Below are 22653 nucleotides of genomic sequence, written 5' to 3' on the forward strand. Positions count from 1 at the left end.
TATTTTATAAACAAAAAAGAACATAGTGGAAATATATTTAAAACTCTGGAATATCTGGTAACATCACCATGAAACTTTAGAGTACATTACAATTAAAAATTTTAAAGCTTTATGTACCAAGATACTAGTAGCATAGGTAGATCATAAAACAGACTGTGTATGTGCATATTACATAAAGAAAAAAATCACATATGCATATCATGTATGTTTAAAAGGACTGAAATGGCACTTTTTTTAAAATAGGATAAATCATTAATATTGCCAATTTCTACCTCCAACTATCTATCAACATTGTTTATTTCAGACCAGATTTACTTGGCTTAATGCTGATTTTCAGGTGTGTTACACTATAAACCATTTAGCTGAACTTCATTACAGAAATGCTGCGAGTTTTCCTCACATGGAAATATAGCATAATTCCTATCCAAGAATGAAGTTTAATCAGACTAAGCCCATGATGTGATCTGTTCCACAAGCAGCAGAATGGCATTTTGGTTTTATTCTGCTAGTCACCTCCTTGGTAGTATGGGCAATGAATCTAGCTTTTACAGATACTTTGTACTAAATGAGAAATAACACAGCCCAATCTTTTCTTTATACCCATATTCAAATTATATACTTATTTAACTTGAATTATCTAGAATGAAGTTTCCTTTCTTTTCTTTCCTTGCCAATCATTTTCATTTTAATTTTTGCTTTCAAAAGCTCTGTAATATTCTAGCATCTAGAGCAAGAACATCCTGTGGCATTGTAACTCTTAAAAGAAGTTACCTTCGTGAGTTAAAAAGCTTTAGAGAAAGACTGAAAGACCTAAAAAAAATTACCATCCCATAGCTTCTTAAATAAAATGTTGGGCAGACCCACAGGAAAAAAAAAAAAAAATCAGAAAAACCTTTCTGTGGGACAGGGGGGAGAAAAAAGTACCTATAAAAGCCACAATGCTACAAAGAAATTCTTCAGCATCCACATACTGGAAGCCTCACAATAACCATATAATCACAAAGATTACTGCTTATTTTTCCTCAAAAACAATTCTTACAGACCTGATCCATATCACAAAGTTTTAGCAGAAAATGGAACCAAGATTCCGCAAAGCCTCCCAGGCCTGGCCTGCACAGAACTTGAGCAAATGGAAAATGGATGGCTCATGCTTCACTTGCATCTACACGTGTTCCCAACAGGCAAAAAGGCAAAGAGGAATGGGGAGTCGCTATTTTCTTAAAATAATATTTGAGAGAAAGCTTCTCCATACAAGTTTATCAAGTTTTCTACATAAGGAGTATTTTTCACAAGGTTTATTGCAACCTTTACACACCAGACTAGTACTGGAATTGCATGGGAACAGGGAATTTGAGTCTGTGTTGCGGCTGGCACCACACTGACCAGTTTCCTACCTCTGGGAAAAGGCTCAATAGTCAAATCAGATGGGAAAGAAAAGCAATTTAATTGAGGTCTCAAGGCAGATCAATGGAGGATATGGCTCCTAGTCCAGTAACATTTTGTACCTCTCTAGAGATGGCATACAGCAAAACATTGAACTACATACACACATATCACTTAGCAGCTGCTAACTACATCTTCAAAAAATCTTCAGCTGATCACAGACTGCATGTGTCCTGGCAAGTGAGCTCCTCAAGTGACCACAGTGTGCTCCAATAGCCCCTGGCCTCTAATAAAATGGGTCAAAACCTGATCTTTAAAGTTCTAGGGGATATCAACTTGGGCAACTTAAAAAAAATAATCAAGCATTAAAAATAGTAGCTTTATTCCACAGCATTTACAAAACTGTTGATCTCAAGATGCCAAATTCGAAAGACACAGCTGCTGGCAGCTGGCCATTCAGGAGGTAGTCAGAATGACTGGAAATCTCATGCCTTTTAAATGCAATGTCTATTATTGTCTGTCTTTCTCATCACAAGTGATACATTTATAAACATTTTTTAAAAACCCTTCACCCTTGAAAGAAAAGAAAACAAAAGAACAAGTTATCTCCTGTTTATTCTCACTCACATGTGCAAGGAAAAGACTTCCAGGAAGGGTACATTGAGCAACGAGTTTTTCTGTGGTTTACACAACAGAATCCAAGCAATAGAGATAACACGACTGTGCTCCAATCTAAGCTGCATTACGAAGTCCTGTTTTCACAGCTTGCTAACGTGCCATCAGTAAGGACGTACAGCTCAGCAGACCGTAGTGTAAGCCATAGCATGGAGTCTACGAACTACACCGCTTGAACCAGCAAGGCCACTCCAGCCCGCAGCCAGCTCCCACTACTTGGCCACTGAACCTCTAGTTAGTTTATCCAGTTTCCGTAAGTGAACCCTGGTGCCTCAGTTTAAGCTCAAGCAGTTAAGAAGCACACACAGTCTAACTAGAGATAGTTATATCCTTGTCTGATGATGATTTTAAAATCTGTTTGAAGGCAGCAACGCAGCAGTGCTGAATGCGTTGCCACAGGAGACTTAGGTCTCAATTCACCCAGCCAGGCTGCAAGACCCCTTCCCACCAGGGACCCTCTGGTCACACTCCCAGGGGCCAGAGCACCCCTGGCAAGACTACAATCTGCAGCCAAACAGAGCACCCCTGCACCCCTCGCATGGACAAGAACAGGCTAAAAGAAGGTGCCTACGGAGACCTGCCCTGCCAGCAGCCGCCTGCCCCAGTTGCCATCTTCCCAGGGCCCGTGGGGACTTGGGGACCAGCACCATCCCCTGGCACGGGCTGCGGCTGAGCCCGCAGTAGCCAGACCCAGCCCTTGCACCCAACAGACCTAGGGTATGTACTCAACCACCGTGTGTGCGCACGCTGCTGCCAGCCACACCGCGGGGTCACCACACGTCATCTCACATACCGAACCCGTGACTGCATCATTCAGGTTGGTGCAAACAAATGAAACGTGAAATGTGCTGGGCATTGCCACTTGTTCTCAGTTCCGCTTATTTAAAGCCCTGGCTACATCAACACCTAACACAGACTATCCAAAATATTTCTTTTTTTTTTCCAAGATATAAATTTTTAAGGAAATAGGACAGGATACAGCCTTGGCACAAAAGATGATACAAGGGTCAAAATAAAAATAAAAAGTAGGTGTAAGGAAGAAGAGGTCAGCTGCCCCAACATTTTGATCTTCACTGTTCATTGTAAAACAACAGTTCCCAGGCAGAGGCCAGTAGTCAGCAACCAGCCTGCAAAAGAGCATCATACACATCTATTGGTTTGGGAAACACTATAAAACAGTAAACACTGACTTGCAAGACGATAATTAGCTTATATTTAGAAGTCACCGTAAATTATAAAGTGGTGTCTAAAAAACAGCGTTAGCCACAATAAACAAATAGAACAAGAATAAAAATTTCAAAAGTATTAGTGATTTTCTACCTGTTCGAGAGAACCACAACTTAAAAATGCAAAGGCAACCTAAATAACTTTTGACTGCGCCATCAGTATTTTAAGTTTCCCTAACGTGACACTAAATAGCATCGGTAATCAGGCATAAGAAATCTGAAGTTTAAAAAAAAATCTAAATCCTACCAGGACTTTTAAAGGTGGGATGTACAGATCCATTTTTCCCCAGCAGATGTTTCTCACTGCCTTTTATCAACTCTGGAGTACAGTTCAGGCCACAAAGTGCCATTTTTAATACTGTATCTAATCAAGCATTGACCTAAAAATGTGTATTTATAGTCTTATTCAGTACGTAACATTAATAAATATTATGCTCTAATATTACAGTCCAATATTTTAACTCAGTATTTAACAGTCAGTATTTTAACTCAACAACTGAAAATGTAAAATTAATGTTAAGCTCTGCAGTCAAGAATCCTTTGATTCCTTCACTCTCCAAGAGACATTAGTGATCTCACTTCAGCACTGAACACTGCAAAACTGACAAGTCTCCAGATTTTATGGATTGTTTCCTTTTCAGAAAAAGGAGAAAAGTCATAAAATGAAATTTTGCCTCTTGTCCTGTCATTAGGCACCACTGACAAGAGTCTGGCTCCATCTGCTTATACCCCCTGACACACATACACAAAATTAATAAGGTCTTCCCTATGCCTTCTCTTCTCAAGATTAAAGCTAAACAGTCCCAGATGTCTCAGACTCTCCTCCTATGTCAGATGCTCCAGTCCCTCAGTAGTTTTGTGGCCCTTTGCTGGACTTGTTCCAGTATGCCCACGTCTCTCTTGTACTAGGGAAACCGGGTCTGGACACAGCACTCCTGATGTGTCTCACCAGGGCTGAGTAGCAAGCAAGGATCACCACCCTCAACCTGCTGGCAACTCTCTCTCATGCAGCTCAGAATGCTGTTGGGCTTCTTTGTCACAACACCACACCGTGGGCTTGCTCATGATCAGATTGTCCATCAGGACCCCCAGGTCCTTTTCTGGGACACTGCTCTCCAGCCTGTCAGGCCCAAACCTGTGATGGTATATGGGGTAGTTCCTCCCCTGGTGCAGAACTTCACGTTTCCTTTTGTTGAACTCCACGACATTCCTGTTGGCCCATTTTCCCAGCCTGTTGACGTCCCTCTGAATGACTGCCCTTCAAATCCCTGACCAGGTTTTCCTTGCTTGCAAGTACAAAGTCCATCAGAGCACCTCCTGTTGCCACCAACTTGATCACCTATGTTTGGAAGTTGTCATGAACGCACCCCAGAAGCCTCCTACATTGCTTGTGCCTTGCTGTGCTGTTCCTCCAGCAGAGTGCAGGGTGGTTAAAGTTCTCCATGGGGTCCGAGGCTTGCAAAAATTACACTTCTTCCAGTTGTTTGAAGAAGGCCTCATTTGCTGCTTCTTCCTAATCAGACGGTCTGTAGCAGACACCCCTAACACCACCCAGATTGGTCTACCCAATAATACTGACTCATGCAGTCTCAACTGGCTTACTGTCTGCTCCAAGGCAGAGCTCCATGCAACCCCACCAGTCTCTCACATAAAAGGGCGATACCTCCTCCTCAGCATCCCAGCCTGTCCATCCTAAAGAGTCTGTATCCAGTCATTGAAGGACTCCAGTCCCAAAAGCTATCCCACCACACCTCTCCAACTTCAGCAAGATGATAGCCCTGCGACTGCATGCAGACCTCCAGTTCCACCTGTCTGATATTCATGCCGCCTGCATTAGCATCAGGCACTTTAGGGAGGTACCCACTCGTGGATTTCCCAGAAAAATTATGAGAGCTTCTCCTGTAACTGTCCTGCAGGCACATGCCTATTGCGTGCCTTCCGGATTTCTGTGCCCTGGTTTCTATTACACTAGAGCTACACAGCCAGGATAATGACTAGGACAAACCAATGTTGCTACATGCCCGTCAACCTCTCTTCATGAAATCTGGTTTGCAGCAGAAAAATTAAAACATAGTTATACTACTAGGCAAGTGACTTACTCATTCAGACACGAAGCGTTATCTCTGTTCTGTATTTGTTTTCAACCTCCTATCCATCACACCCATCTCTTCTTGCATGAACATCAAGAGTTTTTTCCCCCTCAGTATCCAAAAACTACACTTTTACCTATAGATTAGAGAACTTATTGAATACCCAGATTCCTTAGACTCTGTTAGCTAGACAGGTAACAGCAAAAAGGATACAGCCCTGCGTTTTCTATGAGGATTACAGTTACTCCAATAGCTCCACACATACAGTGACCTGGCAGAAGGTTGCTATCACTCATGAGCATTCCCTCACAACATCAATGAACCTCTAACAGGAAACAATTTTTCTGAAAATTATGTATTCCTATTCCAGTAAAGAGGATATCACTGTAGACATCTTTACATAAATCAGCTACAAAAGTCACCGAAACATGAAGAGTTACATTGCCCCATGCAATACAGTCACACTGAACCAGATCTGAACCAGAGACAAGAAAGCCTAGTTATAAACAAAAAATAGTTATAAACAAAAATAGAAACTGAACAAAAGTTGCAGATAAGTTCAAGGAATGTTTTTAGTTGCTTAAGTCAAAATTATTTTAAAAACTATCACTGACTAACAGGTAGCATCTTAAAGAAGAAATCCTTAAATCAAGTACTCATTCCTTCATCTACAAAAAGCACACATAATTAATAAGCTGAACTCCAACTCATGTGTCGTCATATTAGTTTTTACGCTCAAAGTTCATGAAAGTCACTACTGAGCCTTCACAGTAAGGGATATTACTGTAAAAAAATTAAATTAAAAAAGCTATTAGTTCTTCAACAGAGGTCTGAAATTAAAGAAAACTAGCATGTTTCATTGTTTGACAGGCGTAAAGCCAAGAGCGTGAAATAAGTACTCAAAATAGGACATATTTTCCAATGGAGGTAAAGATTACAATATAACCAAGAGGAATGTGCAAGCCAGCAATACTTAACTTAGCAGTTCATGCCAAACCATGATAGTCCGTTGTACTACTTAAAAAACACTGAAACTTGAGAAAGTGGTATTATTACAATTGTTAACAATGGAATGCAAGAACATTTTTAAACTACAAGTCACACAAATTCATTTCATATATTTATTTTTGTAGAAATAGACTATTCAGCACTTTAGGGATTTGAAAGCCTGACAAGGAACTTGAGTTTTTTTTCCTGCTACATGCAAGTTAAACACCAAATGTAAATGCTATTAGAAAGGTTCCAGTTTCCCCACAACTATGTCCTTGTCCAGGTTATGCTGATACATTGCAAGGAACAAAAAAAACCAAAAAACCCACCAACAGAAATCTCACAATTTAGTAGAAAAAACATTTTCTTCCTCTAGGAAAAGAAACTGTCTTTAGGACCTACTAAAATAGCTTGACAAGATATTTCAGTAAGAACCTGGTCAAAGAAAAGACCCAGTTCCCATCTCTTAAAGCTCCAACATGGACACAGGGAACTTTAAACAGGAATATGAAATCAACTGCACTCTGAGTATTTTTAACTTCAGTTGCAAGCAAGGTACACTAATTATTTGAAAGATGACAGCACATTTAGTTTTATTATACAGATTTCTGCCACCATCACACACACACAAATCCAGAAGAGAAGTAGTAATTCCTGCTTAGCCATTTCAACATAAAAACCCAACATAAATTTAACATGGAGCTTGCCATCCCCACACAGAAACCATCACAGTCAGGATCATTCTATTTAAGATACAGTTGCCTATTAAGCAGCTAACTTGCTCTAAACCCATTAATTTGTGTCTTCAGGGTCTAGCCTCTAATAAAACTATTGTTTGTAGCAAAGTCTCAGCAGACGCCCAGGTTTCCTAGAACATCTCCATCTTCTTTCGCACAAATACAGGTCTTTTTCTTCCCCCCTGCCCCTCCAAACTTTGCTTGTCACACTTATCAATTTATCATTCCCTGTAGTTGAAACAAACTAGTAGAGAAGTCTGTGGGAAAGTGTACTTTTAATACTTTTCTTATAGTTATGCATTAAGTAGGGAAAATATACTTGTTTAAATACAGCAAGTTTCACCTGGTGGATCAGCAAACAAAATAAATTGGTTATCATCCAAGCATCAGAACTAGGCATTGCATAAGTACAGTCTTAGGATTGGGCAACAGCTTCAAGGGTGACCTTTAGGCAAAGGAATTAACAATTCCTTTTCAGTAGATTTACAGTAAATAAGTTTCACCTAGGTTAAGTTGTGCAAAGAAGTTATCTATTTACGTCACTTCCCTCTAAGAAAAGTAGGGCAAAATTACTAATTGAGCATTTTTCTAACTCCCCATGACAGGCAAAGAGCACCAAAACTGAGGGAGCAGGATGGGGGAGTGCTCACCCAGTGCTGTGATGGCAGGAGAGAGAGCTATGCAAAGGAACTCAGATGAGCTGCTTGTACTGACTGTTCATACTAAATTTGAGTTACAGTACTTTTAGCCTTACTGTCTGAAAAATAATCAATGATCCTTTATTATTTTTAGAAATCAGGTCTACATTACATAAATTAAGATTGACATGATTCCTAGAATTCTGACCTACTTCAGTTAACATATGAAGGCACTAATGACAGTCAGTACTAAACTAGCACAAGGCACTGCTATTTTCCAAGATTCCCACTCGGTATCAACACAACCTGATCTGTAAGATGAGCTCAACAGCAAATAGGGTGCTTGTGGTGCAGAGTACTCTTCAGAGTTTCCCGAGTATGTAGGTCTGTGCTTTTCTTCATGTGTTTGTTTATCAATACTCAAGTAAATGCTGAATTATCTCATAAGAAAAAAACAACAAACAAACAAAAAAACACACCACGTATAGAGTTTCAGATCCCATAATTAAGATTACCCCAAGGAGTCCTCAAACTGAAAGATGATGCGTAAAAAACCAAACCAGAACAGAGAAAAACAAACTTCTAACAGGCACACCGTTGTTTTTTTAACGAAAGAGCCATATATAATATGCCACGCACGCCACTGCTAGAGTTAGACTCTTACTAAAAAACAGTGTCGATTTGGTTTTTTACCCAAGTACTGTTGTGTGATAGTACACTCTAAAGTAACAAAGTATTTAAGCACGTGCTGTGCATACATCCCATCAAAACCCCCAATGTCTGTTAAAGAACATGATATTGAAAAAGGATTATTTGAAACGCAAGACTGGCATAACACTTTGTAGCCAAGGATAAGACGCATCATGCAAGAGAAAAGGGTATTGCTTTTTTTTTTATTTGGTTGGTTTGCTTTGTTTATTTGAGGTTTATGGCCAACTTGTCTAAGTCTATTGATTGCTGCGACATCAGCTGTTAGATTATACTTTTCGGACAGCTTTTCTGAGTCTAGTGTTTTGCATTTTTGTAATAATACTCAGCTGCTATGGTAACAGGCACTCAAACACACACTAAGTAAATCATTCCACAGTATTAAGTCACCTGAGCATTCACCAGCATTTAGTGCAGAGCAGCTATAATTAGTAGGGCTACTATGAAGTATCAGCTTCTGTCGCTGCTGAAAAGAATACCTAATCTGTTTTACTCAAATTTGCTTCCTGGAAGAAAAAGTTTATTCTGAAGAGATCTGTTCATCAACAAACTCTGATGAAGACATGCATCATAACACAGCTTACCACCCCACTGTATAGACTGAGATTTGTTTATGGAACATTATTCCAGTCATCTATAAGCAAGTAGTAAAACAGTCATACAATGTAGTTGGACACAACAAGAAAAAAATTATTCTTATGTTCATGGTTTTTACCACAGCTTTTGGATTTTCTCATATTCCAAACAGAAAAAGCAAAGCTCTTGGAGAAGCTCCCTCTACCTTTCATTTAACATTTTTATCTTAAGGCTATTCAGAAGCAAACTTTGGAACACCAAAAATACTAAAACAATTATTTCAAAGTGGAAAAAAAAAGTACCAGAAGCACCCTCAAATCTATCAAGATTTTCTGACACCTCAATTCAGATTTGGTTTCTGCTTCAGATACAACTGGTAGCAAACTAGCCACATCAACTCTTTTTTGGAAAGGGAACTACCCAGTGTCTTCCTGCAGCACTTACTCCAGTTGTGGACTCTATATCTGATGGTAAGGTACACCAGTCCCCCCGCCATGAGCTATACAGTCTACTATGCCCAGGTGAGTCTCACTCAAGTCAGCATTGTCCCTCAAGAAACTACCCACAACATATCAAGTGCAGGAAAGATGAAAATAACCATGGCAGAAACACATCTAAAATTCAGCAATGCAATCACAGAATGTAACAGAAGCACAAAGCCGAACACTGAGCTTCTTCATATTCTTGCTTATCCTAGTTGTTTTTTTACATTTCATCATTAGTGTAGTAAACAACAGATGTTGACTAGCAAAAAAATAAGGGATCCCCGAGCAAGAATGAGAACATTTCCTGACAGGTTTCTTTAACAGATGCTGTTTCAAACTTGGCTTTAAAGATAACTGAACTAAAGACGACGTATTCTCACTTTCCCATAATGTAAGAAAGCTATGGTGAACACTAGAAGAAATAGTAAGTCTTTAAATAATTTAAAAAGTAACTTTCACAAGTGTAAACATGCTCTCTAGCAGCTGGTAAAAGCAAAAGAGCCTTTAAGCATGTAATACGAACAAGAAGCTGTATTTACACCAGCTCAAATTAAAAAAAAAAGGCAAAAAATCGAATAACTTTTGGAAATCAGAAATCTGCTCATCACCACTTAGAGTACAGAGATGCTTCCCTTTCATGATGCCATTTCTGCATATTTTAAGAACTTTCAGTGAAGGATCTGGTATTAGAAACCATAGGAAACATGACCCTATGAAATGTCTAACAAAAGTTAGTTTCTGGAGATGGCACACTGCTTCTTTTCCATTGTTGCTTTTCTACTAGGGGGAGTCAAAGTTTCTACTCCCAAAAGACGGCCACAAAAAAAAAAGGAGGGGGGAAAGAGGTTTAAAAAAAAAAAATCAAATCAACTTTGGCTTGTAATCAGTAGTGTAATTAAATTGCTGGATACCAGTTATAGATCTGGCTTCATGATGCTCTTTGTGACACCCTGGCAGAGGTGCTCAGTGCTTGAGGTATTCTCCTATAAGAAAAGGATAAGTAAAACCTATCTTGTAGGAAGTCAACAGTGAGAAAAACTTGTAAAGCACAAAGAGGAAACTGAATGAAAGCAGTAATGTTTAACAAACAGTTTGCAGTTTTCTGACAGAAAGAACTATTATGTTTGCCTCACACTTCCCAATAAGCAGGTTTTCATTACCAATAAGCCAGAAAGTTTAGGTTTTCACACAACATCACTTATTACCGGCTCCAACACGTGCTTTTCTTTACAAAAAAGGATAACTATCTGATGCAAAAACTCCTCAAACCATCACCTGAAGCATATGTATTCTAGACCGGACATACAGCAACCTCTTATCAAAAAGCAGGCAGCATTCTGTTTGCACTTACTCACTGTACTCTATCAACCATACACTTTTTACTACACTTTTACTAGGACGAGAAAAAAAAATTTTAAAAAGGAGCAAACAAAAAAATCTCACATTTTGACACTTGCTACTACTGTATGACACAACCTATAGAGTATTTGGATTCTGCTTAGAAGCTTTGTTTACCTTTGCATGCTTGCTACCTCAGGCAGTAGAAGGAAGGACTGCGTGTGGGATGAGATAATGGAAATTTATTTTGCTACTAGAGGAAAATATTAAGGCAACCTGCAATCTTCTTAAAGCACTTTGTAACTTTTGACTCTTTTTCCTACCACTTCATACACAGAAATACTTTTTCTTTTCAATACCCACGTGTTTTTGGTTGTAAGACGCTTTTGATGAGCACATCTTTATAAATAGTTGTTGCTGATTTTGAAACTTCTGTTTCTCCGAATTCCTTCCTCTTTACTGCATTACATAATAAGATTTTTCCGCTAGCACTAAAATATTAACTGATTAAAGATTAACTCGCCCCCAGGAGAGAGAATCTCAATTAAAGAAATTCCAATCATTGTAGTCACCAAGTCAAACCACAGCTCTTCAGTGGCCAACCCAACTCACCCGCTCCTGTTCCTCTGCTAGCTCCTGCAGCCTCCCATCACTGGAGGAGGCAGGTTCTCTGACAGGGAATGGTCAGGGAGCGAGTACCTATGGTTCCAGCAAGTGAATGAAATGCCTTCCATGTGACACGCCACATGAACAACAGCGAGATATTTGTCAGGGATTTATTTGTTTTGAAAATGTACATAAATACTTGAGTTACCATGTTAAGTGTAACGCTAAATGTTTACAAAACAGTAGCCCCAGAGGAAAGAGTATGCTTCCCGAAACTATCATCATCTTTCCTTGTTGATCCAAACATGCCCTAAGATTTGACAATGTAAGACCTGAAACTCACCTCCGTTCTCATGGGCTCTTCAGAGCAGACAGCAGGGAACATCCCAGGGGGATCACGCCACTCAGCAACATCCTCAACCGCTTTAAATCTATTTATCTGCTCTTTAGCAACAAAACCAGCAATTGCTACTCTTATGCTATTTTGTCAAGAACTGCCTACGTAACTTCCACTGAGAGTTAGATAATTCAAAACATACTGGGACAAAATATGTAGTCTCAAGGAAGAAAAAAAAAAGTAAAAAAAAGCAGAGCCAACGGCAGAGCAAGTCCTAAGGCAGCGGCTGCCGCTGTCAGCTCTCCCCGAGCCGTCCCCGCTCCCCCGGCCGGGACGCCCGGCTTCAGAGGCTCCCTTCCCGCTCCGAGGTGGCCTCGGCTGTTCCTCGAAAGCCGAGAGCCTGAACCACCCTGCCAGAGCGGGGGTATCGCGTTTTTAAAGAGGGATTTCTGAGAGACCTCGACCTTCAAAGCGGCAGCCTCGCAGCCGCGCCGGCTGCCGCTGCGGGACGAGCCCCGGCGGGGCTGGGCAGCGGCGCCACCCGCGCCGCCGGGGCCGGCCCGGCCCCAAGCGACATCTGACGACCCGGGGGTGCCCCCGTCACCCGCCGCCCGGGCCATGACGCTCGGCTCCGCGGGCGGGAGGGGGGGAAGAAACACGGCGCCTCCTCCCCCCCGCCCCGCGCAGTCCCCCTCCGGGGAGGCCACGACGGCGCCCGGGAGCCCGGCACCGGCCGGCGGGGCTCCCGCCGCCCCAGGGCCGCGGCCAGCGCCCGGCCGGCCAGCGCCCGGCCCTCTGCCGCGCCGGAGGGGCTGACAGGAGGGTCCCCGGCCCGGCCGGGAAGGGGAAGGCAGGGCACGGCGCGCCGGGCCGGGGACACGGCCCCCTCCCCTCCGGGGCCGCCACCGCCCCGCGCCCCCCGGGGACCGCCGCCGCCTCTCCCCGCCCTCACCTTGGAGCATGGCCTCCAGTTTCTTCCTGTCCACCCGGAATCGCTCCTCGCCCCACTCGGGGCTGTGCAGGGGCCGCGGCGGGCCGGCCGAGTCCTCCTCGGAGCCGGGCACGGGCGAATCGGTGCTGCGCTCGCTGTTGGAGCCCGGGTCGGAGAGCGGCTGCTGCAGGTACCCGCTCAGCGGGTCGCACTGAGCCGCCATGGCGCTGCCGGGCGGACCCCGCCGCCGCTCCGAGCCCCACTCGGCCGCCTCCCCGCGGGACGCTATCTGCCCCCACAGCCGCCCCCCCGGCTCATCCCAGCCGCCGCCTGCCAGAGTCCCGGCCCCGGCGCCGCCGCCTGCGCCCGCCTCTGCCTCCGGCTCCCTGCCGAGTGTGCGCGTCCCCGGGCCGGCGGCGGCGTCCGCGGCTCGGCGGCGCCCCCAGCCCGCCCGCAGCCCGCACAGCATCTCCGCCTCCATTGGGCCGCCGCCGGCCCGCCGGGGAGGGGCCGGGGATATCCCCGGCCGCGGCCCGGGAGGAGGGGGCAGCGGCGCGGCGCGGCGCGGCGCGGCGGGAGGAGGGAGGGGAGGGGAGGGGAAGGGGAGGGGAGATGCCGCCCCGAACGGCACCGCCTCCGCCTCAGGGCCGGCCCGGGCCGGGGTCCCTGTCAGCGGGGCTGCAGGGGCGCCCCCGGCGCCCTGCCTCTCCCGGAGGGCGCCCCTCGCTCGGGACAGGCCCCGCCGTGAGGTGAGCGGTGCCCCGGGGCGGAGCGGAGCCGGGGGTGCCGGGCTGCTGGCGGCCCCCTCAGCCGTCCCGCCTCCGCCGCCTGAGGGAGGGTCGGCAGCGCTTGCGGTAGCGGGTGAAACACACGGCGGGCGGGGTGGCGGCCCTGGAAAACGGGACCTAAATAACACCCCCGCCCAAAAACGATCTCCCCGAAAGGTGCCTGTGTGTGCAGGAGAAACGGGCATGCCAAAGTTTTTGCCGGCATGTCCTGGAAGCGCCGTTCGCTTGGCGCGGCTGACAAATCTCCTCACGGCGGTGAGGGCCCTGGCTTACAGCTCGGCGGTTTTTCTGTACGAAGCCTCTGAAAGGCGAAGTGCCCTGCGCTGCTGCGCTGCATCGCAAGAAACCAGGTTACACATCCCTCACCGTCGAGGCGCAATTGTGTTAATCCGCACCCAGCATCCCAGCGCTAGATTTTACCATGGCACAGGGCATATCACTTTACAAACAGTTTAAGCCCAAAAGCATGCAGAAGTGTAGAGGAAGCGTCGGCAGCAGCAGTCACGCTGGTCCGGTTGCAGTGGTGCCGTTCCTCTGTTCTGCAGCCGGACACACTGCCCGGGAGGCCGACTGCTGCCCAAAGTTTGGCTGCCCAAACCAGGTAGGTGAGGGTGAGGCATGCACACCCCTCCCTCTTTGGGCCTCTCCGGTGCCAGCCAGCTCGTTTCTCCTGAATTTGAGAAATCCTTTCTGACAAAAAGGTTACGCTGCACATCACGCATTCCAACACTCTTTCGATGAATCACTGTTTTCTGGTGAAAAAGCATTCTGCTACAAAACGCAGCGGCAGCGCCCTGTCTGGAATCCCACCAGGTATCCCACCCTGAGAGCATCACACCTCACCTGCAGTACTGCAGACGCCTGTCGTCTGTCTTCTCCAGTACTGCAGCATCTGCGTATTTATGATGGCCAAACCAGGTTGCTGTATGCACTCTGGAAAGCAATACAAAAATTACAGCTGACTTAGGTGATGGTCACTCACCTCATAGTTACCATCATCTTGAAGGACCATGTTAAAATTTGTGAGGAGCTGCACTGATACTCCAGGTAGATGGGAACTGCATTGTGTCCAGTTTACAGAGGTTTAGGTTTTGGCTTACTGAGTCTTTACGCATTTCCCACTTAGTGCCATGACAGTGTGAATTCTACAACACCCATGGTTTCATTTCTGCTGAACATTATGTGCATGGAGGGAGGCACTCCTAGTGGAAACATCTAGTATTCAACTGTACTATTTAATTCTCTTGGTGGTCTCTGTGGATGCTAGCCAGTGGCTTGCAGGCAACATACTGCTCACAAGGTCCTCTAATATTTCTTATGACCATGGAAAATAAAACAGCTAAAGTCAAAAACAATAGAGCAATATATGAATATAGGTCATGAAAACAGCGCAATCTCCATTGTCCTCAATAGTTTACTTGTAGCATGATAATACTTCTGGTGTGCAGGGCAGTCTGAGGAAAGGCTGAAAGTCTTTTTCTTCCCAGTTCAGAAGTTTACAGTTACCAACCACCTTTTTTTTTTTTGCAGATGGGAAAGTGAACATTGTCCATATCAAAACAACATGAAATTCAGCAAAGTCTGCTGCCGCCTCACCCCAGATCAGCACCAGCTGGAGCTATCTGTCTTCTAGATGCCAGGACCAGTGAGTTACACAATCCGAATGTTCAGAAGTTATGAGTGTTGACAGCAACAATTACAGTCCACAGGAGCTACAGGTGCTTAGCACCTCCGAGCAAAACAATTATTTGAGTATTTTCCACTCATAAACTAGTGAGATTTACAGTCAGAGATTCTCAATGTAGGAGGTCCCTTTGCTTGTGTTTTATCAGTTCCTGCAATATAGTCAATGAGACCTTCTTTCTCATCAATTAGCTATGGTTTTCTTCAGCAGCCGTGTAAACAATATAATAAATCAAAGATCTCTTAAAAATAGTGATGTACACAGTTCAGTTTTTGTTCTTTGAAAATAACCCTTTCATGGTGTGGTTTTAGACTAAGAAGTAAACTCTTTGATTTCCTATTTAAATCCATATAAATGGTCAAAAAAAGAAACCGTTCTAGTGATTAGGAGTTATTATTGGTAGAATATGTTCAGTAGGGTATCACTTCTGTTGCATAAATGGCATTTTATTTCTCCAGTATATTGCAGTGGGAGAATAAAATGTCTGTTAGCAGAAAACTTGAACTAAGTAGAAAACCACATTTTTTAATGGCTAAAATAATATTAAATGTGGATGCAATTGGGGAAAAAGGGTGGAAGTTGGCAGACAAAAGATCAAATGGCTAGAAAGAACATCAGCTGAAGTTGACTTTGGCATATATAATTTATGTTGGCCATTTTTCTGTGGCCAGTAGCTTGATCAAAGAAAAGAATAACAGGATCTTTCTCATTTTGGCATACCGTGTCTATTTTGCCACATTCTCTCCCTCTTTTTTCATCCTGGGCTCTTTTCCTCACCTCACACACACATAATATCTGCAAATGTCAGAAAAAGCATAACGGAATACAAAAGTGTTTTATTCTCACACTCAGCCTATAATGCAGTGTCTTTTGTATAGCGTTTGTTGGGGTGGAATAGGTCCTATGATTTTAATGGAGATTCATTAATCTGTTGATCTACTGTAATAAGTCACATCTATTTGGGACTGCATAGAACCCTCAGATTTAGAGTGGTATAGGATCTCTCCTGTGAAGAACATGGGTCTGCCTTTGGGCCTGTGGATGAGAAGTGACAGTCACCACGCAGAGAGCACCGTTAGATGGCTTCGGGTCTGCCTTAGGGCTGCTGCCAAAGCATGAAGCTGATGGCTGGCTATCTCTGCACTCCAAGAGCACAAGATGTAGAGGTTATCTAAAAATGGAAGAGTGATGCAATGTAACTTATTATTATTACAGCACAGTCTGTATTACAGATCTTGCATTTATTTATTATTCTCAAATTTATTTACTTCACAACACCATTACAAAGCAAAGTGTCTTTATACGTATTTTTATGAGGTGGGAGCCATGTACAAAAAGTCCAGCTCAGAAAGTTACGAAGTGAGTGTGGGGAAAGAGAAGGAGGCATACAGAATCTTTAAAAGTGATCTGTGGTCTCTAGAAATGTTTTTCTAGGGAGAATGCTAAGTTTGGTTTTAGTTGTTAAGGAGAGGTTTATTACTGGTGAAAATTAATGCTGGGAGTGTTTTGAAAGGCATTATTTATTGCATTCTTTTTTTTTTGCAGAAGAGCCCGTAATATTTTGACTTTCATGATGTTGTGCCATATTCCCCAAATAGGCCCCATTAACTCCAATTTCTCAGAATAATATGATGTGGCCTACTATGTACTAAAGTACCGTGCACTTAAGGCACACCAGCAAATAAATGAAAGGTCCTCCACAGCTGTTATAAAAACTTTTCCACTCCTAGAAATTCCCAAGATAAATTAATTTTCTAACCGTAAGAGCAGAGAGATTCTGAAACATGTTCTTATACTGAATCATGGGACCATAAAAAAAGATTGAAAGAGATCTCCAAAAGGTCATCTAGTTCATCTCCTAACCATGCCGAGTTCATTCCTGACAGATATTTGTTTATCCACTCCTTCACAGTTTCTAATGATGAGGTCTCCATGACCTCTCCAGGAAATTCCTGTGCTTCACTTACCACCAAGAAGTACTTTTTCCCCTTAATAAGTAACTTGAATTATTCTTGATGCAACTTAGAGCCGTTAGTTCTTGTCCTGTCCACCATGGACATGGTGAATGGATTATTTCTTTCTTGTATCAACCTTCGATGCTTGTGAAGACTTTTATCAAGCATTGATCAATCCTTAAGTGTTCTCTTTGTTTAGCTGGTCACTCCTAAGTCTTTCAGCCCATTCTCAGAGGTCATGTTTCTTGTTGCTCTCCAGCAAACTCTTTCCACAGTAGTCTACATCCTTCTTGAAATACAAAGCACAAAACTGGAGAGAGTACCCCACTTGAGGCCTTACCAGTGCTGAATTTCATGAACTTACCAGGTGTCTCACCAACTGTACTCCTGCTTATTCATCTCTGTATCATGCTTATCCTGTCTCCATGGCATGATGTTACTGGCTTGTGTTGATGTACTATAATCCCTAGGTCTTTTTCTGAAAAACTACTATCTAACTAGTTGTTCCTCATTGTGTATTTGTGGTGTTGATTACTTTTGCTCAGCATGGTCTCCTGGTCTTGTCCCTATTGAATTTCATCCTGGTTTTCTTAAAGACCATTTTCCTGATTTTTTAACATCTCTTTGCACTGATGCTGTACTTCTGCAGTTTTATTTTGTATGCCTCCAAGAAGCATACTTTCAGTTTCCTCATCTGGATCATCAATAAGACACAGAACAGATATGGGCCCAGAATAGAATATCACAGTCCTATTTGATACATCCTTCCATTTTGACAGGGGAAACAATTGTAACAATCCTGTGTGGAGATGCTTATTCACCCATGTTTATGTCATCGCCTGACAATTTTTGCAATACTTTATGGGACTGTTACAGGACATAGGGTTTAAACTCTGCTCAAGTCCTGAAGTACGGCCTCCACTGCTACTCCCCTATCTGCAGACATTCCTGGTCTATTATAGTAGCACATTAGTCTGATAAGATTTATTCTTGTCAGATCTATACTGGCTGTGTATAGATCTTCTTAATAAGTTACCTGTTCCAGTTACCTGTTCCAATTTGTGTGATACTTTTTTTCCCCAGAATATTTCTGGGACCTGAGGTTAAACTGACTAGGCTAAAATTTCTTGGTTCCCTTCCTGCCTTTTTTAAAGACAGTCACTGTATTTGACCTTTTCCAGTTTTCTGGTACCCCACCCATCACCAAAGGATTTTGAAGAAAACCATTCATTAATGGTTGTGAGAATGAGCAGGGGAATAAATACAGCCTGGATGAACCTGACAGAAAACCAGAGGATCTAAAAAAGCTTAGGCTTAAAAGTCTGACTGATCACACACAAGGTGTTGACATTTGGTAACATTCAATGTGCTGTATAACCTTATATATACACTGGTATTTATTACAGCCATGCAGTGCTAAACGTCTTAATCTCTGGAAGACTTTTCAACAGACAGACTTTGTGAACCTTGTCTTTGCTGAAACATTAGGAGAATTAGAAACAAACGTATGAGACTCAGAAATCCAGGAATTTTCACTCTTGGAAATTGTAGTGGCCATTTCTGGCAAAAGTGCAACCTGTCTCTTTTGGCTCTCAGAAGCAAAGTAATAAATTCACATTCTAAATCTAATTAGAAATCAATTATAAAGAGAGATTTAAATATTACCAATTAGAAGAAATATATTGATACTGCCTAATTTGTAAGGAGAGTGGTTAATAAATAATTAGCATGAATTAGAGTGTAGTTGAAGATGACATGATAAAGACCTGAAAAGACTGAGAACATGACCACTGCACTGGGAATCAACTTGTCATGTCAGGTAATATCCTGCATTGCTGTCAAAGGATCTGCATTATTTATTTGTAAATGAGGAAAAGTTGTTTTGTAATGTTTTCAGTAAATTTAAATCTAAATACTAAATCCTGGATTTTATAACCCTATTATTTTCTTACTTAAGAGGAAGAGAGACTGTCTCTCTCTCTCTTCTTTAGAAGCCACTGGAAAAAAGTCCTCCTGGATTAAGAAAAATGATTCCTGTTCTGAAACTCCCCTCTTGCCACTGTACTCTTCACAGGTGATTTTTAGGTATTTCACATTCCTTCTATTTCACTCAAATAGGTTTAAAGTGGCAGGCAGAAAAGAGTGTCTTTATTAAAAGAGGGAGAGGGTAGCTAAAATAATTTCTCATAGAACTTCACCACTGAGGGGAGATAATCCTTCACTCAGAGTCAAATATATAACAGTTTTCCTCTATATTCCTAAATTAATAGAAATAAGATTATAGATATCTTAAAGTGTTTTCTGGAGTCAGGTTCCAAATGGATCAACCTTCTTTATTAATAATATTCTGATAATTTTTGTTTTGCTATTATTTGTACATGTAGTGTACATTCTTAGCCTCCTGCATAGCTAAAATGCTACATTTAACGATGACACGTTAAAATCTATTCTTCCATTTGTATCAGTACATAAGATTTACTAAATTGTTATAGTAGTCCCTCAATGAAGAAAAATTCTCCCTTACACTGTACAGGCACCCTTTGTCACTCAAGGCTTTCATATTGTGTAAAATGACTGGTATAATTCATGCATTTCCACTTCAGTAGTAAAGGCTAATGACTGCTAAGATCAGCCTTTGGTTATCTACCAGAAATCAAACAGAAAAATGTGATTTGAGGATTTTTTTTGTTTGTTTTCTCATACAAGTCTAATACTTGATTTCACTACTAAAAAATCGCTTGCACTTCGTGAGTCACTATTCTGTAAAAAAACCACCTAGATAGATTTAGTGATTAAAACATGCTTGCTTTTATTCCACACAACTACTCATCTGTCAGTCCTCAGTAGCCATGCTCTTGCAGTGTCAGAGCTCTGAGTGCAGTAATAGGCTTTAATTTCCCTGACCAGCCTCACCTGGGGCCCCACCTACACTCTCTAGCCATGGGCCCAGGAGCCCCATTTAAGCTTGGCCCTGAGCATAGCTTCCTGGTTTGAGCTACACTGGGGCTCAGCCTTTTGTCCTGTTTCGTTTCTGGCTTGTTTGGACATTGGGCCTGTGTTGCAGGTAGGTGGTTTCCTGTTTTGTCTCTTGCTGTTCCTGTATGGATTCCCTGAATGTGTCTTGGTGATTCTTCACTGATTCATGCCTGAGACTCTTGGTAGGACTTGTTATCAGCACCTGTTCTTCCTGCTCTGTTGAGATAGTGTGGAGTTGTGTCTGGATTGGTGAGGCACTGTTGTCTTATACTCCTAGCTTGTCCTGCCTTCTGGAGAAGCTCTGCCCTCACTGCTCCCTGGTAGCAACTTCCCTCTTGTTATAGGAGTGCCCCTTATCAGCTGGCTGTCCTTGATTTCTCAAAAGAAACCCAACTCCCAAGTGGGTAAGTGTCAATACTGCAAACTTAAATTGTTTAGTTGTGACTGAAATGTTAGAAGTGATGCTAGTAGAGCTATACTGAGTTTTAGATCAGGCTTTTCAGTAACACAAAGTAATGTGGACATGGTATCAGAAAAAAGGAAGAGAACCTTGTGAGCTGCAATCTGAACTCCAGGCAACTGTTTCTCCAATACCATTCACTCTGTGTAGTCACTTACTCCTCCATTATCAAATGCCACTATTTCAGAATTTCCAATAATTTATTGCCACATTAACACTGATGTCTACTTTATGCAGATATAAGTGGCTGAACAAAGTATAGGGAGTGAAAAGTCACATTAAAAAACAGGGATTTTTACTTACCTTTCCCTTTGGAAATTGATTAATTTGTTTTATTTGTTTTATCTAAAATAACTTGTTGACTTGGGCAGACCTGATATTTCATTGGATCATAGAACAGCAGGGGGAGAAAAGCTACTTTTGAAAAGATCTTCTTTTAGTTTTTATTCAATGTCATTGCCCTCCTAATAATCTCAGCAGCTTTGATGTCTTCAGTTTTGCATGATTCCTGAAGAACTTTTTGTTCTGTTTTCAAAGACAAAATAAACATATGACCTCTGGTAAAGGAAGGGAGACAGAAGGTCCATGAACTTTAACACAGAACTGGCCGTGAGAGCAAAAAAATTTCTTGTCCTTATGAGAAGACATGTAAGTACTCAGTAAGAGGCAGGGAGACTTCCTCATCATAAGCACAAGGAAGCTGATAGTTGAAATAATCTTTCTCTTGAGTGTGGTTTTTTTTTTTCCTGCACTGCACTACAGAAGCTTAATTTTGCTATGGTAATTCAGAACAGGCAGAATTTTTAGGAGGCAATGTTCCGCAGTACTTTCTATTTCCCATTTGTGTAGCTGTTACCTTAAATTCAGTGTAATACCTCTCTGAATGTTAAATATAGCTATGTGGAAAGCAGTAGCCAAGCTGTACAAATTGCATTGTAAGGATGTGTGAGAACAGTCCTGTTTTCTTTTCTTTCAGATCTCATACTTTATTATATGCTGTGTAATTTGATAATTTTAATATCTAATTTAGGAGTGAGAGAGGGGAAGATTTCTTCCCTTTTGGAGTGTTTGGTCTACCAAGGGCAAGGAGCTATTTCATGGTTAAATTTGTGGTAGGACTACTTTATTTTAATGCACATGCTAAACACGGGTCATGACTGGGAAGAGAGTGGCCTTAGTTTTTACAATGTGTTTCTGTCTGAAGCAAATGCAGCCATGATCTAAATGGGTGGAGGAGGGGAGGGACTGGAGGTAGAGGAGCAGCCTGGCTTTGCAACTACAGCTGGCTCCTGGGATACTAGAAATGTGCATCGTTCTTGTTGGTGCTATAGGAAGGTTACTAGAGGCTAGAGTACCCTTTTTGTCAGTATATTGGCCTTGTACAGAGGTAGTTCAGCAGTCATCCTTTTTTCTTCTTTATCTGTGTAACACATTGGTGGAGCAGACACTTACTGTGGAATGCCATTTGGTATCGTATACTGTTATGGAGTCTTTTAAAGTCCACTACCATTTCAGTAGTGGTAACAGTCTTGAGCCCAAGTGGTTCAAAGATGATGCAAATCACCTTCACTTGGTCTTTTCTGGACCTATCATCTTGAGCTATACCTTTCAGGAAAACTGTATTCTCCATCTGGATTTATTTATTTATTAAGAATTGGCTTGAGTTCTATGTGTGATCCAGTAGAGAAACAGATGAATAAAAAAATTGTTCACATTCAGGAGGTCAAACATTTCATGTATTGATATTCTTGTTACATTTTGTGTGTGTTTTCCTCTGCCCAAGGCTTAGGAATACATAGTGGACTACCTGATAGCCATCAAAATATGTCAAAGACTTGACGTACTAAGGTAATTTATTCCTTCAGTCTAAACTGAGGAATGAAAGAATGGAGTGGTACAGCCATGTTTCTAAACACATGGGAAACAGCTAGTCATCAGCAAGGGCTTTATCAGGATGGTAATAGAACATAAGGCTTGGACCCTCAGCAACTGTAAACTTGTATGGCTTCAAAGAAGTTATGCAGACAGCTGAGCTTGGATGATTTACATCAGGTGAAAATCTAATTATTT

General features: G+C 42.4%; 1 protein-coding gene across 1 annotated transcript in view; it reads right to left on the bottom strand.

Annotated features, from left to right (window-relative positions):
- BICC1 (BicC family RNA binding protein 1) overlaps positions 1 to 12943 on the bottom strand; it is a 110357-nt gene extending 97414 nt beyond the window's left edge. Inside the window, exon 1 of the mRNA XM_059821214.1 lies at positions 12742 to 12943. Within this exon, the coding sequence (XP_059677197.1) occupies positions 12742 to 12943 (202 nt within the window). The remainder of the gene's footprint in view (positions 1 to 12741) is intronic.
- Between the last annotated feature and the right edge of the window lie 9710 nt (positions 12944 to 22653).

Source organism: Gavia stellata, chromosome 9 (assembly GCF_030936135.1).
Source record: "Gavia stellata isolate bGavSte3 chromosome 9, bGavSte3.hap2, whole genome shotgun sequence".
Taxonomy (NCBI): domain Eukaryota; kingdom Metazoa; phylum Chordata; class Aves; order Gaviiformes; family Gaviidae; genus Gavia; species Gavia stellata.